Consider the following 14,709-nt stretch of genomic DNA (forward strand, 5'->3'; position numbering starts at 1 on the left):
CTAAAAGGTCTCACCACAAGGGAAACAATTGGGGGGATTAACTGTATGAGGAGATGAATGTTAACTAAATTTATTGAGGCAGTCATTTCACAGTATACGTATGTCAGGTCATTATGTGGTATAACAGACTTATACAGAGCTCTATGTCAATTACATCTCAATAAAAATGGGAAATAAAAGAAAAAAAATAAAGTATAGGGTGCAAGTATATAGATTAAAAAAAAAAAACAAAAAAAACTAGTGATCATCTTTCCAGACCCCTCAAGGATTAAGAGTAATGCCAAACCTATAAATGGAACCTCCTTCCACTCCCTCTATGAAAGTTTTTTTTTTTTTTTTTAATTCAGAGAAGTAGAAACCCTTTCGTAGAAAGCAAAATTTAAAATAGCCAAGAAGACCAAAGACCCACAAACCACGCCAGATATTTTGTGATTACTTGGTTTTTCTATTTGATAGCAAGTGGGGATGACCAGAGAAAGAGAAAAGAGGAATGGATGATGATTAGTGAAGAGGATAATGTAGATTAGCACAAATAAGAGAGTAAAAGAGGAGAACTCCCAAAGAAAGTAACACAGAGAAGCTTCACCTTATGAAGGAGTACACCTTCACCTATTGTGTCCTAACCACCTAGGACAGAGGCATAGAACTCTGCCCTGTGGGATGCATATGCCTCCTGATAGTGATTATCTTTTAGAGCAGGAGTCTGCAGACTGTGGCCACTGAGCCACATTTAGCTTTGCCTCTTTTTTGAGGCCTACAGCAAAGAATGATTGGCAGGGGGCTGGGGGGTGGGGGACGGGACAGTATCTTGTGATACATAAAATTATAAAATTCAGATATCCGTGTCCATGAAAGTTTTTTTGAACACAGTCACACTTGTTTATGTACTGTCTGTGACTGCTTTCACACTACAACAGCAGAGGTCACTAGTTGCGACAGACTTTATGACCCACAATGTCTAAAATATTTACCATCTTGACTTTTTACAGAAGACCTTTGCCTGACTGTTAGGGAATGTACTTCTTGTGTAGTATAGTAGCAGGTATGTCATAATACGTTAGAATTGTGTAGCTCATAACAATGCGTAATCCTTTTTCAAAAGTTGATTCTGCTGTTCTTCTTGGATTCAGAAATCATTTAATCTGATATCCTGCACTAACTACATCTGCAGTCGTATCACAGCACAGTAACTGATCGTCATAATAAGAATCCTGAATTGTGAAGTAAAGATTAAACTGTTTTGAGCAGGCTTTAAGGAAAGCTTAGTTCATTAATTTGAAGTATAAACAGACAAAAAAATAGAAGTAAAAAAGTAAGCTGATTACAGTTTTTACATATGCATAAGAATTAGGACAGAGATTTAGTTTTTTGCAGTATGTAAAAGAAGTTAAATCAATCTGAACTTAAAAGGAAGTTTATGGGAAAGAAACTGAGGTATCCCAAGGATTCAAAATCAGGAATATAGCCAGGCTGCAGAAGGAAACCCAAACCAGTAGGAACACTAGGTATCATTTTTCCTTTATTGAGTCTCTGCATTTTACTGCTTTATTTTTTTTCTTTGCAGAATAGCTTTCTTTGCTTCTCCAGGTACATGATGTAAGGTGAACTCCTAGTAATTTCTAGGTATTTTCACTTGTTCCTTAATTGTAGCCACAGCTCAGAATTAACCCAGGTTTTTATCCCTTTTCTAGACCAGAAAGAATCTGGTCTAGGTAATCTTGGACTGGGGTAACCTAGGTCATGGCTTCTGTACCACTTGTGAAGAGGGGGAAGTTCCCAGAGAAAAGAGATTATAGTGAGCAGAGTATAAGCCTTAAAGGTTTCATCAGGATCACAGAAAGTGAAAACATGACTCAGTCTGGGGGTATGGAGGCAGTGTCAGATTTTGGATGTAGGAGGAGATTATATTTCACTGCCAAGATGCTGTGTTTGGAGAACTAGATGAAAATTTAGGTTTTACAGTGACTGAAATTCCATGGTTAAAAACCCATTCCTTTGATTTAAGACCGTGGTTCCTAAGTTTGCCTCATCACTGCTTCTCAAGCCTTGGGTACCTGTGAGAATCATTTGTTGAAAATATTTTCCCTTTCCTCTTAATTTCTCTTTTTTAAAAAAACGAACAGGGACTTCCCTGGTGGCACAGTGGTTAAGAATCCGCCTGCCAAAGCAGGGGACACGTGTTCGAGCCCTGGTCTGGGAAGATCCCACATGCCACGGAGCAACAGCCCGTGTGCCACAACTACTGAGCCTGCGCTCTAGAGCCCGCAAGCCACAACTGCTGAGGCCATGTGCCACAACTACTGAAGCCCGTGTGCCTAGAGCCCGTGCTCCGCAACAAGCGAAGCCACCGCAGTGAGAAAGCCCGCGCATCGCAGTGAGGAGTAGCCCACGCTCACTGCAACTAGAGAAAGCCCACGCACAGCAATGAAGACCCAACGCAGCCAAAAATAAATAAATAAATAAATTTAAAAAATGCTTTATAAAAAAATAATAAAAATTAAAAAACAAACAGCCAGTGCACTATCCCAGAAATTTTGATATCATTGGTGTAGGGTGGGTCCTTGGTATCACTATATTTTAAAACTCGTCTGATTCTAACATGCAGCCATTGTTGAGAACCTGTAGCATTACATCACTGGATGCTTGTTATAAATGTAGACTCTCAAGCCCTACCCCAGACCTACTGAATTAGAAGCTGCACTTCAGTGAGATCCCTAGGCAGTTTGTATGTGCGGTAAAATTGGAGAAGCACTGTCTAGACTTACTGAATATCTGGCAGTGGACCCAGGGAATCCTAGGACTGTATTTCTCAAAGTGTGATCCTAGGACCATCCGCATCACCTGGGAGTTTGTTTAAAATGCAAATTCCTGAGCACCAACCTAGACCTTCTGTATAGGACACCATGCAGGTGGGGCCCAACAATTTGTGATTTAACAAGCCCTCCTGGTGTTTCATTAATGTTATTAATGAATGTTATCATTAATGTTAATGATACAGGAAGCATTGCTCTAGAAGATTCAGCTAGGACTTGGGATTTGGAACCACTGGATTGAGGAAATTGTTACAAGCCTGCTATTAAAATAAATACTCCTGAAATGAAGTAGCATTGATGTTGCAACTTACTTTCAAATGATTTAACAAGTGAAAAAAAAAAACTACACGATGAGTATGTGTAGAGGGAAAAAGAGAAAGCAAATATAACAAAGGTATTATTATCACCCCTCCATATCATTCATAAAAATGATAAGACCTAGGTTCAAAAGGGTAAGTAACTAGTCCAAGGTAATCAGCCAAAAAGCAAGTGGCAAAACCAGGCCTTGAGCTTCCGTGCCCTTTGCACACCACCACAAGTTAGACTTTGATGTTTTTTTCATGTTATCTTGCCCAGTTCATCATCCCCGGTACCTAGGAATGTGCCTGTGTTGTGTTCCATAGGCCCAGGAGCAAGCTTGAAAATGTCACTGACTCCCATTGTTTGAGTCACCCTCCCCCAACCCTCTTTCCCTTTGTCCCTTCCTCTCCCTCCTCTCTCCCCCTCCCCTCCCCCATTATCATCACTTTTTGTTAGACTTTGGGATCTGGCCATGTTTGTATGTTTTACTTTGGCTTTTAATTAGAACCGGTGTTCTGTGGTTTTAGTTGGGTATATGTGGAAATATACTTGATTTGGGTAGCCCAGACTTCTTATTTGAGTTCTGAGGCCAGTTTATAGCTAGACAAAGTTGCAGATTTAATTGATGACCTGAGATTTGGAATTGATTCCAAAACAATGGAAACTATTAATTAAATATTTAACATTTTTTAATACTCTACCTCATTCCACGAAATACACGTAGTGATTAAAGATTACTGTTAAATAAATTCTTTCCTTCTGTAACATTCCTTAAAAGTTTTGATCCAAATTAGGTTTGGATGAATTGTTTAGGTTATTGACTTTTTCTTTTTCTTTTGCTAGCAATAATTTATTCCTACATATGATTAAAGCATCATCTGTAAGAATTGTCTTGCTTTGGATCGTTGCCCTCTTGAGGTCTGCTTTTAATTTCTTCTGCTTTTAATTGAACTCATGATGGCATTTTTAGATAATGTATAAAAGAGCATCAGGAGACAGAGCCAAAATGGTCTTATTTGCTTTTATACAAACTAAATTGCCCTTGCAGCCCAGCATAAAATCTAAGCACTAAGAGCACTTATTTATTTTGACAACAGAATTAATTGAGCCTAAAACAGCTGAAATTCCAGTTGTAGCAAACTATTCTTTCTGACTCTCACTCTGGCTTTGGTACTGTCAAAAAAAGTAACTTGTCTTATGATTAAATAGCAGAATGATGGGCAGTGGACTGCATTTGGGGGAGATGGTGAATAAACTTTCTACTTGTGAAACAGTTCAGAAGTGACATGCTACAAGGGGGGTCAGAATGTGCATTGATATCCAGCTGAGCTGTCAGCTGGCACTGAGCCAGGCACGCAAAGCTTTGCCATGTGAAGCAGCATGTGGAGCGTATGCCATTTGAAAAACAAAATCTTTTTCATGCATGATTTAATGGTTTTTTTAAGAGTATATATTTAGTTTTATTATTCTAGAAACTGTTGGTGTTTCTATTTTTAATAGAAAAGCTTATGTGTGGATGGAACTCAGTTAAAATTTTTTAATATATATTTTACAATTTGAAAGGATTTGGCATCTTATATTTCAAAAACGTCATTTTGAATAGCTTATTTTTATTGGATATTTTTCTATTTCAAATGGATTTTAAGAGGATGTTTTTAAAAGATAAAGAGAAAAGTGATCAAGATATCTGGTATAAGAAAGATGTTTTGTGAGGAAAAAATGTAGAATTTTGTTTGAAGGGACTGATGTTTATAGAGTTAATGGATGCCTTTACTATTTTCATATATGTGATGACATCCAAGGATCTTAATATATACTATATATTTTTTTGATGGGTGGTTATATTCTCTCAAGCTTTATTAATAAGTGATAAAACTAATAACACATAATAAGCTGTTGGTAATTTAGGTAGAGATTTTTCATTCTTCATAATTCTTACACCAAGCAAAAAGTTGCTGTTTCAGATGCACATACTACTAAAATTCTTTATCTTTATTGATCTTTCAGTTCTCATCTCTTTGTAAACTGTTAATGTAGGCCTTTAAAGGATTCTAAGAACAAGCTCATTACCCTTTCATTTAATGAATTCTTAGCTTGCAGATTTACAGAGTGGACTTGAAGTCCTTGAAATTTTAATTGGACTGTTTTCTGACTCTAAGAATTTTTTGGATGGAAGTAGTGAGTGTATTTTTTTTTTTTTTTTTTTAGTCATATGATATATGTCATAAGAATGCCCCAGTAGGGAAGGTATTGCCAGTTAATTAAGACCTTGTTTATCAACTCACATTTATGACTGTTTTATTCTGTTTATCACTAAATGTTAATCTACTCTTTTTGAATAAAAACTGGAACTGAGGAAGTAAATCTTTGATTTGGGGGTAAGAAGCAGGACGTTTTAGCCAATATTTTCAATGCTCCTACTTAATAGAGAAATTTTTCTTGTTCATTAGTGGTTTTCTTTCATAATGGAATGATCAATGAGAACTCTGATCATGAATTTGCACATAGTTATAGTTAAGCTTAACATCTCAGAAGGACCAGTAGTGATATCCTCTATTATCCACTCTTATTTTTTTTTAAATAAATTTATTTATTTATTTATTATTTTTGGCTGCGTTGGGTCTTCGTAGCTGTGCACGGATTTTCTCTAGTTGTGGCGATTGGGGGCTACTCTTCGTTGCCGTGCACGGGCTTGTCATTGTGGTGGCTTCTCTTGCTGCGGAGCACGGGCTCTAGGCACGCGGGCTTCAGTAGTTGTGGCTCGCGGGCTCTAGAGCACAGGCTCAGTAGTTGTGGCGCACGGCCTTAGTTGCTCCGTGGCATGTGGGATCTTCCCAGACCAGGGCTCAAACCCGTGTCCCCTGCATTGGCAGGTGGATTCTTAACCACTGCACCACCAGGGAAGTCCCTATTATCCACTCTTTACTTCAGGCTCTATTTTAAAATTTCTTGATGTAGCAGGTTGTACCGGTTACCATTAATAAGGCAGGGCTAAAGTGACCATTTAGTGGAACATAAATTTTTAGTCTGATATTTATTGAAAACAGAAACTACATGTTAGATCTCTGTGTCTCCAGTTCTGTGGTATCATATATAAAGGGTTGTCAGTAAATTGTGGTCATGATATAGGCTAGTCTCAGTTTTTTTCAGTGTTAGGCTTATTTGATATTTAAATTATTGCTGATATTTTAATTAACACTATCAGGTAACACTGGAACACGTTTCAGAACAATTAAAAAGATGTAATGGGATCTGATGTGATTGTTTTCTACCAGCTTTTTTTTTTTTTTAAACCAGTACTAGTTCATGTTTTTTTCTTTTTAGGCCTTATTGAATTTGAAGAATGTGACCCTGCTAGTGCAGTTGAAGGTAAGTTGACTAGTTGTAATGTGTGGCAGCTAGCTAATAGCTTCTGTTTACTGAATAGAGGGGCTGCTATTCATTGGTGTTAGCATGTCTATGGAGTGATGTAAAAAATGTGAATGTAGTTTGAAGGCCTGCAGATATTAATGTTTACTTAATAAACAGTAGGTTTGCCCAAAGGAATATTAGTGTGTTAGAATGTAGATTTTTTAAAAGATTAAATATAACATGTATTTGTTTTCAGATATACATTGAGATTGTTTTCTCCACTGATATCCATCTTTAAACATTCTAATGTCATAAATATGAAACTCATCACTACATATTGATGTATACTGCTTATTCTGCAATGGGTAACATTTCAGTAATTAATAAGGTTATGTATTAATGCTAATGTTACTGTCATTCAAAATAGGTGATGATTTGACTTGGAGAAAGGATCCACAACCCTTTCTATTTAAATTGATGTTTTTCATAGTATGAAACCCAAGAGATGTCTGCAATTTTTGTCATGTTTTATAATCTCACTTTGTGAGCTGCTAGAAATAATTTGAAAGCAGTCTTCTCTTTTTTTCCAAGACCTTTGTGAGAATATGGAGAATTGGTTTGCTGTTGTGTGTAAGGTTATTAATTGAGCAGTCAACGAGCTCTGGGGCCTAGACTTTTTATAGTTACCAGCTGTTTGACTAAGCAGTACTTAAGTTCTCTGTACTTAAACTTTAAAAGTTCTTCAGAAGTTTAAAAGAATTTTAAAAGTTCTTTAAAAATGTTTATAATAAATAATACCTACTCTGTGAGAATAAAAATGTATTTATTTTTAGAATATTATAACATGCTATAAAAATAAATGGTTCAGGGAGTTAGTTTTGCATGAAAGCAAGTACATTATTCTAAGACACCTGGATTATAATCCTGGCTGTAGTGTTAACTAGTTGTATAACACTGAGTTAAAAAAACAAAAATAATACTCTGAGTTTCCTCATGTATAAGGTGAGAAGTTAGCTTAGGTGTACTCTAGTTCTCAAAGAGTTAAGTAGCTAAGCTTTAAGTGCTGAATTCTGTTAACGATTGATAGCATTGACTGACATTTAAAAAATAATTTGTCATTGATTGAGTGACGTTTAAAAAATAATTTGTCATGCAAGAAGAAGAGGAAGAACTGCCATATTTGGCAAAATAGAGATGGTATTTGTTCCTCATTTATGGTTGGATCCATTTATAACATTATTTGTATTAGAGATAACATATGGACAAAAGAATGCCGTATTATAAGTTTCCCATGTCATACTGTTAATGGATCTGTTGTCAACTTTTCATTTAAAACAACACATTTATATTTTGTGACCCTTTATACCGGGAACATGATTTGACCTGCATTTATAACAAAATCTAATATAGTGAATAATGTACTTTCTTTGAAGTCTTAAGATATCTGCAAATGCTTATTTTGCCTGAGGTGATTTAGGGGAAGAGAGAATTTCACTGATCAAGTGAATGTTCTATGTATAACCTTTTGGTGAATAAAAGGCTATATTATATCAACATAAGAAAAATTTAAACAGACTATGACTGATTTAAATATTAGGGTTTAGCAGTTGATACTTTCATTTCTTTAATCCAAATTTAGTATCAACAGTTATGAGCAAATTGTGTGTCAAGATACAAGATGCATTCATAAGTTTAATATATTTATCAGGAACAGTTATGTTTCTATAACAATATACATTTATTTTAAGGTATAAAACCAAGGAAAAGAAAGACTTTCGGTTTACCAGGAATAATTAAAAAGGAAAAGGATGCAGAGTCTGTGTAAGTATATTAAATATTGTCAAAATCCTTTCTATGGTTATAAATAATTAAGAATAAGACTATTGTTATGAATATGAAAAGAAAAAATTCTTTTGGAAATAACCCAAAGTACATATGGCTAAGATGTGAAAAATACAAACTTTTCTAAGAACATTTGCCAGCTCCTCTAGTTTTAGTTAAAAGTGTTAACTTTCCTTATTATTTTAAAATTTCAAGATGAAAGCTTTAGCATTTTGAAATTGAAACTTTAAAGATACTCTTATTTTATAAAATGATACATGCATATTTTTAAAAATTAAACAAAAGTACAGAGAGAACTAAAAATTGTTCTGAGTCTTAATAACCTAAGAAAAACACCGTGGTCAGCAATTTGATCAAAATCTTTCAAGGCAACTCTAACCATAAAGGAACTTAGTGATATATGTGTACATAAATGGAAAATGTTAAATGGGGGAGAGAAAAGCCCTAACATATTTTAAACATTTATACTAATTCATCATTTTTAGGTGGAAGATGGAGTATAAATGTCATTTACCTTTTTAAAAAAATAAATTGGTATACAAAGAAATATAATTAGCATATAAGAAATTAAACTAGTATTAGCTAAGTCAAGTTTTCTTCCTTGGCAACACATTAGAACTACCTGAGAAATTAAATATATCTATGCCAGGCCCCGCTTCAGACCAATTAAATCAGATTCTTGGGACGTGAGGCCCCAGCATAGTTTTTGTTTTGTTCTAAGCAGCCTGTGTGATTCTTAATATACACCTGGGGTTGAGAATCATTGAACTCTGATTAACTGGAGACAAATTGGAAATAAAGGAACTTTTCTTTGCTTAATTATTCAACCCATTTAGACTGAAGAGACACTAATCAAAAGTCTTGAGTGATTTGTTGACCCAGTAACATTGACTGAAAATTTGTTTCAAGTCCCTACTTCTCTAGCATAATCAGCAGAACTCTCATGAGGTTTAATATTTTGATGGCCATTCATATTTTCAATATAAGAGAACAAAAATTTGTGCTTTGGGTGGTCTTGCCTCCTCCCTGGTTATACGCTTATCATCTGAGTTTCTCGGAGTTTCTGCCATTCTGAATGTCTGTTTCTGTCTGTTTCTTTCCTCCTCCCTAGTTGTATTGATACTTGGTTTAACAAATTAAGACTATTTGCAAAGTGATTTATGCCTATAGCTACTGTCTCTTCTGCAGATGTCTTTTTTGAGCATTATGAAGGGGGTATTTTGCTAAGGGAATGAAACCTAATCTCTTTTATAACACTGGAAATTGAAGTCTAAACAATTGATTTGTAAGTAAATTTTTTAAATGTAGCCAGTTTATCTGTTAGTGGCTACATTGTAAAGAGTTAAGATGTTTTTATAATTGATGGTTTTCACAGCTGTTCATTTAGGGAGCTTATAATATTTTTGTATATTCCATGTTTTTAAAATAGTTTTTCATGATCAGTAATTTCCCAGTATGATCATTAGGGCACTTGGATATTGGAATATTTTAACCAATAAGAATACTAGGTCAGAAAACTAATGCCTAAATCACTGCATCATTATTACCTTCTTTCAACACTCCCTGGCAGGAAAAATGTTAGAATTCACTTTGCTTGAAATGCTGGAGGCTCTAGGCATGCTTCTTCTCATAGCCTGAAGGTTTTTGAAATGCCAGCAATTGTGGACAAGGGGTCCTGCTCAGAGCTTGGTCTTCCTGGGGCTTCATCTGCAGGTCTCATACTGCGCACTGTGAAGGCAAACAGATGAGTGCTTTACCACAAAGAATGGAGAGTTCTGGCTTAAAGCCAGAGAATAAATGGTTTGGAACTCTTATACTTACTTTTATATTTAAACTTTATCTTTTAAAAAAAAGAAGAAAGAAATGTTCAAACATCTTAATTGATTTGATTCTGTACAGGGATTGAATATTATTACAGTAGCTTTTCTGGATCATTTCCTCAGAGTATGCATAGGTTTTTTGATATAATATTCCTTATAAGGAAGCTCTTTTTCAAAATTTGCAATTTTAAGTAGATATAAAGACACGTGGGGTTTGCATTTACCCTGGTGCTCCCATTTGAATTAAGGGAAGAATAGTCATCTCCCTCTTTTTTCATCTCTTCTGTCTATTCCATCCTATATTTAACAAAGTTCTTCAGTTTATATATTTTCCTGGTTTGTGCTTAGTCTTTGGATTGATACAGATTACCTGTTTATCTTATATATTAACTCAGTATTTTTTATTTTGTTCATTTGGCTCTTAAGGTGTACCTAATATGTGTGTTTTCAGACTGTTATTAAAGTGGCAGAATCTGATACTATATGCAATAACTGTCTCAAGCCAAAGAGTATACCTAGTCCAATGCCTTTTAAATATGCTCTCTAATTTTTGTTTGTGAACTTGTTTTAGAATGTATACATATATATTCTTCTAAGCTTATTCCTCATGGCTTCAATGCCTTTAATTTTATATATCTAGGGCTTTATTTGGTTAGTTGAGAAGTTTGGTCTTCTTTATGTTTTAGTTTTACATTTAAAATAATAGTTTTTAATAGATTATGTCCAAATTTGTATTTGCTTATCAGTTAAATGATAAAATGTCAGTGCTCAACTGCATATTACATTAGACTAGAAACTGTTCCAGCTGGAAGTCTAGCTACTCACCTAACATATTTGGAAAAAAGTGGTTTCACTTCTGTATATGCTAGCTTATGGAAAGTACCTCAAAGGAAATACGTTAAAATTTTTTTTTGACTTTCTATACCTGAAGGCTTAAAAGCCACTAGAAATCGTTGTAGGACTGACAGCTTCCTTGACATGACACGTGTATATTCATGGAAAAGAAGTATTTTCGAAAGTAGTTTTACAAATATTTATAAGCTGTTTGTTTTATTTTGTCTTGCAGTATCAGTATAGGGGAATGTCTTTGTTTGAATTTTAACATCATTTGGTATATTTTAATATTCATGATTTGATTTCTCTAAATATTTTTATAGAGTTTAAATGAAAGTTATGTTTACATACCAAGGCAAACACTTTCGATATAATATACTTACCAGATAGTTCTAATAGTTGAATATGTCTGATATTTTGTTTGTTTTAATAGGGAATGCCCTGATGCAGATTCACTTGTAAGTAGATTTTACTTTGGTATAAACAATTTAGCTATTTTCATTAGGAAATACCCAGCATATTTGGGTTGAATTTGTTTACAGATCTTTCCAAGAAGAATACTAACCATGTTATTAGAAATTCACTATTAAAATTATTTTACAAATGTATTTTTGGCTTTACATTGCCAGATGCTTTCCTATTAAATAGAAGGTATTTCTAACTACTTTTGAAAAGTGGACGTTTTACTTTTAAAATTGGAGTGGAGCCATAGCATATTGCTTTTTCTTGGGAAATATGTCAGATTTCAAACCTGCCTACTTTATTTTAAAATGTGCTCTTACTAATTGAATTCTTAGATCTATTAAAATACTACTATAACTGTTCATGTGTTTAAGGTTTGTTTAGGAGACTGTCATTTTAGAAAAAGTAGCAACAACCATGGTTAGTACTTTTCTGTGCTTTTTATTTTGTTTTGTTTTAAAGAAAGTGTGTTTATATTTCTTGTTTAAATATATTTCTTCATATATAATTAAAGAAGACATCAAATGGAGCTCCCTGTGGTTACAGTGAGAGAGTAGATTTACCAAATGATGGAAGTATTGTGTAGACAGAAACGTTTTACAGATTGGTCATTAGACACTGATCATGTTGGTAAGTGTAGTAGAGTCAGGCTGTCTCTTTTATTGTTCTTGCTTGTGTGACTATTGTTTCTTTTGGCTCCAAAACATTACGGTCTTTTACAGCATATTGGGGTACCAAAATAAAGAACTACGTATTTTGTAAAACATTGTATTTTATGTTAATTAAGATAAAACTAGTATTTTTTTTCATATTTCAGCTTTAAAGTAAGAAAATTACTATTCATTAATAAATTTATAGTGAAAATAAGGAAATAGACTTCTGATGAGCTCTAGGCTTAAAATCATCAGTGTTTTTGGAGTTGTAACATTTACCTTACCACTTGCATGTTTTGATACCCTTGGTTTACTAATTAATGAAAAAGTCGGCAGATGTGTTTGGCATTTACTTTAGTGTTCATCATGCATTTTATTTCTGAATTATTTATAGCATTTATTTGATTGCAACATTGAATAAAAATTTTAATACTTCATGTTTTATATGCACCCCTTTAAATAAAATATTTTAAATTTTCTCAGTTAATTGATACTGTTCTATAATGATCAATATTAAACAATTTTGAACTTCAGCCAGTACTTATCTGGAATTAGAAAAGGACTTTTAAAGAGGACACGAAATTCTACTACCATATAAGAAATGATTGATAAATTTGACTGTATAGAAATGAAAAACTTACAGAATTAGAAAAAATACACCATAGAAGGAGTTGAATCACTAAAGATAGTTGGGCAGAGTGTATTTGCAAGATGTTTAACAAGGGACTAATTATTTTCCTTTGTAAAGTTTTGATACAGATAAGTTTAAAAGGTAAGCAAGCGTCCCAGTAGGAAAAGGGCATTAGGATAAAAACAGGCAATTTTCATAAGAAGAAATAAAAGGTTGTAGTGAATAATCATAAATGTTGTCCAAAATAGTAGCCTAATTCTGATGCAAATTAGAATGAAATTACTATATTCACCTATCATATTGGCAAAAGTTTTGATACACTCATACTGTTGGTAGGAATGTAAATTGGTATAATCTGTCTTGTGGATAGTTTGGCAGTATCTCCCCAAATAAGAAATGTATATTCTTTTTGACTCTGCAATCCTGCTGCTAAGGCTTTACTGTTTCTGCTGTATTCACAAACTTTGTGTGTGTGTGTGTGTGTGTATATGCTTGATCAAGATATATGCTTACATAGAGGGGGAGGGAGAAAAGGTGGATGGGGTAGATGTTTATTTCAACATTGTCTATGTTAGCAAAAAATTGGAAACACTAAAGCATCCATTAAAATGGGGATTGGTTAAATTATTAAACATTCACTTGATGAAGAAATAGTCAGATGTTACAGATCTAGGTTGCTCGTGTCTGTTGAAATGGGAAGAACTTACTAAATAAAAGCAAGTGTGATCTTTTAAGTAATTGTTTTTGAAAATAAATAAATGTGTGTCTATTATATGTATTCTCTTTTTTAAAAAGAATGAGTTACAAGGCACTGAATTGTGGTTACCTTTGAGGAGAAGGATTACAGTGGTGGTCAGCAGGGAAAGGAGGCTTTCATTTTTTGTTTCCTTTTATTTATGACCTATTTATGGCTAGTCTTACTATTACTTAAACATCAATAGGCTACTCTGGTAGGGAAATTATCCATCATTTTCTGTTCCTTTTTAAAAAGGTCTATGTATGTAATTAAAAAAAAATTATTTTGAGCGACTACATCTTTTGAAAGTTGACCAAGGAAGTGTAAATCGCTCTCTCAGTTTTAACCAATTTCCTCTCTCCAAACTGAGATTGAGAAACATACCATTGACTTGCAAGCTCTATCCCAATATTTTGTTAAAGTTACTACCACCACTATCCACCAAAACTGCCTTTAAGATTGTTGGCTGAAGTTACATGCTCTTTTCTTCTTCTTGTACTGCTTTTGACTTAATGCTTTGCTCCAGCAGTATGGGGCCCTAATATAGAAACCATGGATTGAATGGACAAAGATGTAAACAGGTAATGTGTAAGTTTTTATTAATATCATGAATAGTTCTAGCATTGAAATCCTGGTACAGTGAGAATCATTGCTTTTTTTTTTTTTTTTAAAACGCACACCAAAAAAGCATTTTATTTTGAAATAATTGTCAATTTACAGAACATTACAGTTAGTACAGAGCAGTCCCGTGTACCTTTCATCTCATTTCTCTTGATGGTAACATCTTGCAAAACTTTAGTACAGTATCGTAACTAGGATATTGATACTCATACAGTCAAAATAGAACATTTCCATTAACCAAGGATCTTTTTTTTTTTCCCTTTCACCTGTTTAACCGTCTCCCAGTGCTCAAATCCCTGGAAGTCACTGATCTGTTTATCACCTCTATATTTTTGCCTTTTCCAGAATGTCGTATAAATGGGATCATACAGGATATAGCCTTTTCAGACTAGATTCCTTTACCAGGAATATTAAATAGGCATTTAAGATGTATTCATATTGTTGCATGACTTGATTGTTCATTCCTTTTTTATCCCTGAAGAGTATCCCATTGTATAGATGTATCATAGTTTACTTATCCATTCACTTACTGAAGGATGTTTTGGTTGCTTCTTCTTTTAGGTGATTGTGAATAAAGCAGCTTAATAACATTTGTGTGCAGGTTTTTATGCGAAAATAAGTTTTCAGATCAACTGGGTAAATACCT

At 34.0% G+C, this 14,709-nt stretch overlaps 1 protein-coding gene across 2 annotated transcripts in view; it reads left to right on the top strand.

Moving 5' to 3' along the window:
• Nucleotides 1-14,709, top strand: part of FCHO2 (FCH and mu domain containing endocytic adaptor 2) — a 113,452-nt gene that overhangs the window by 51,518 nt on the left and 47,225 nt on the right. For both annotated transcript variants that reach the window (XM_057541651.1, XM_057541652.1), the window contains exons 9-11: nt 6,438-6,482; nt 8,213-8,285; nt 11,394-11,418. In XM_057541651.1, the coding sequence (XP_057397634.1) occupies nt 6,438-6,482; nt 8,213-8,285; nt 11,394-11,418 (143 nt within the window). The remainder of the gene's footprint in view (nt 1-6,437; nt 6,483-8,212; nt 8,286-11,393; nt 11,419-14,709) is intronic.

The sequence above is a fragment of the Balaenoptera acutorostrata genome, chromosome 2 (assembly GCF_949987535.1).
Source record: "Balaenoptera acutorostrata chromosome 2, mBalAcu1.1, whole genome shotgun sequence".
NCBI classification, from domain to species: Eukaryota; Metazoa; Chordata; class Mammalia; order Artiodactyla; family Balaenopteridae; genus Balaenoptera; species Balaenoptera acutorostrata.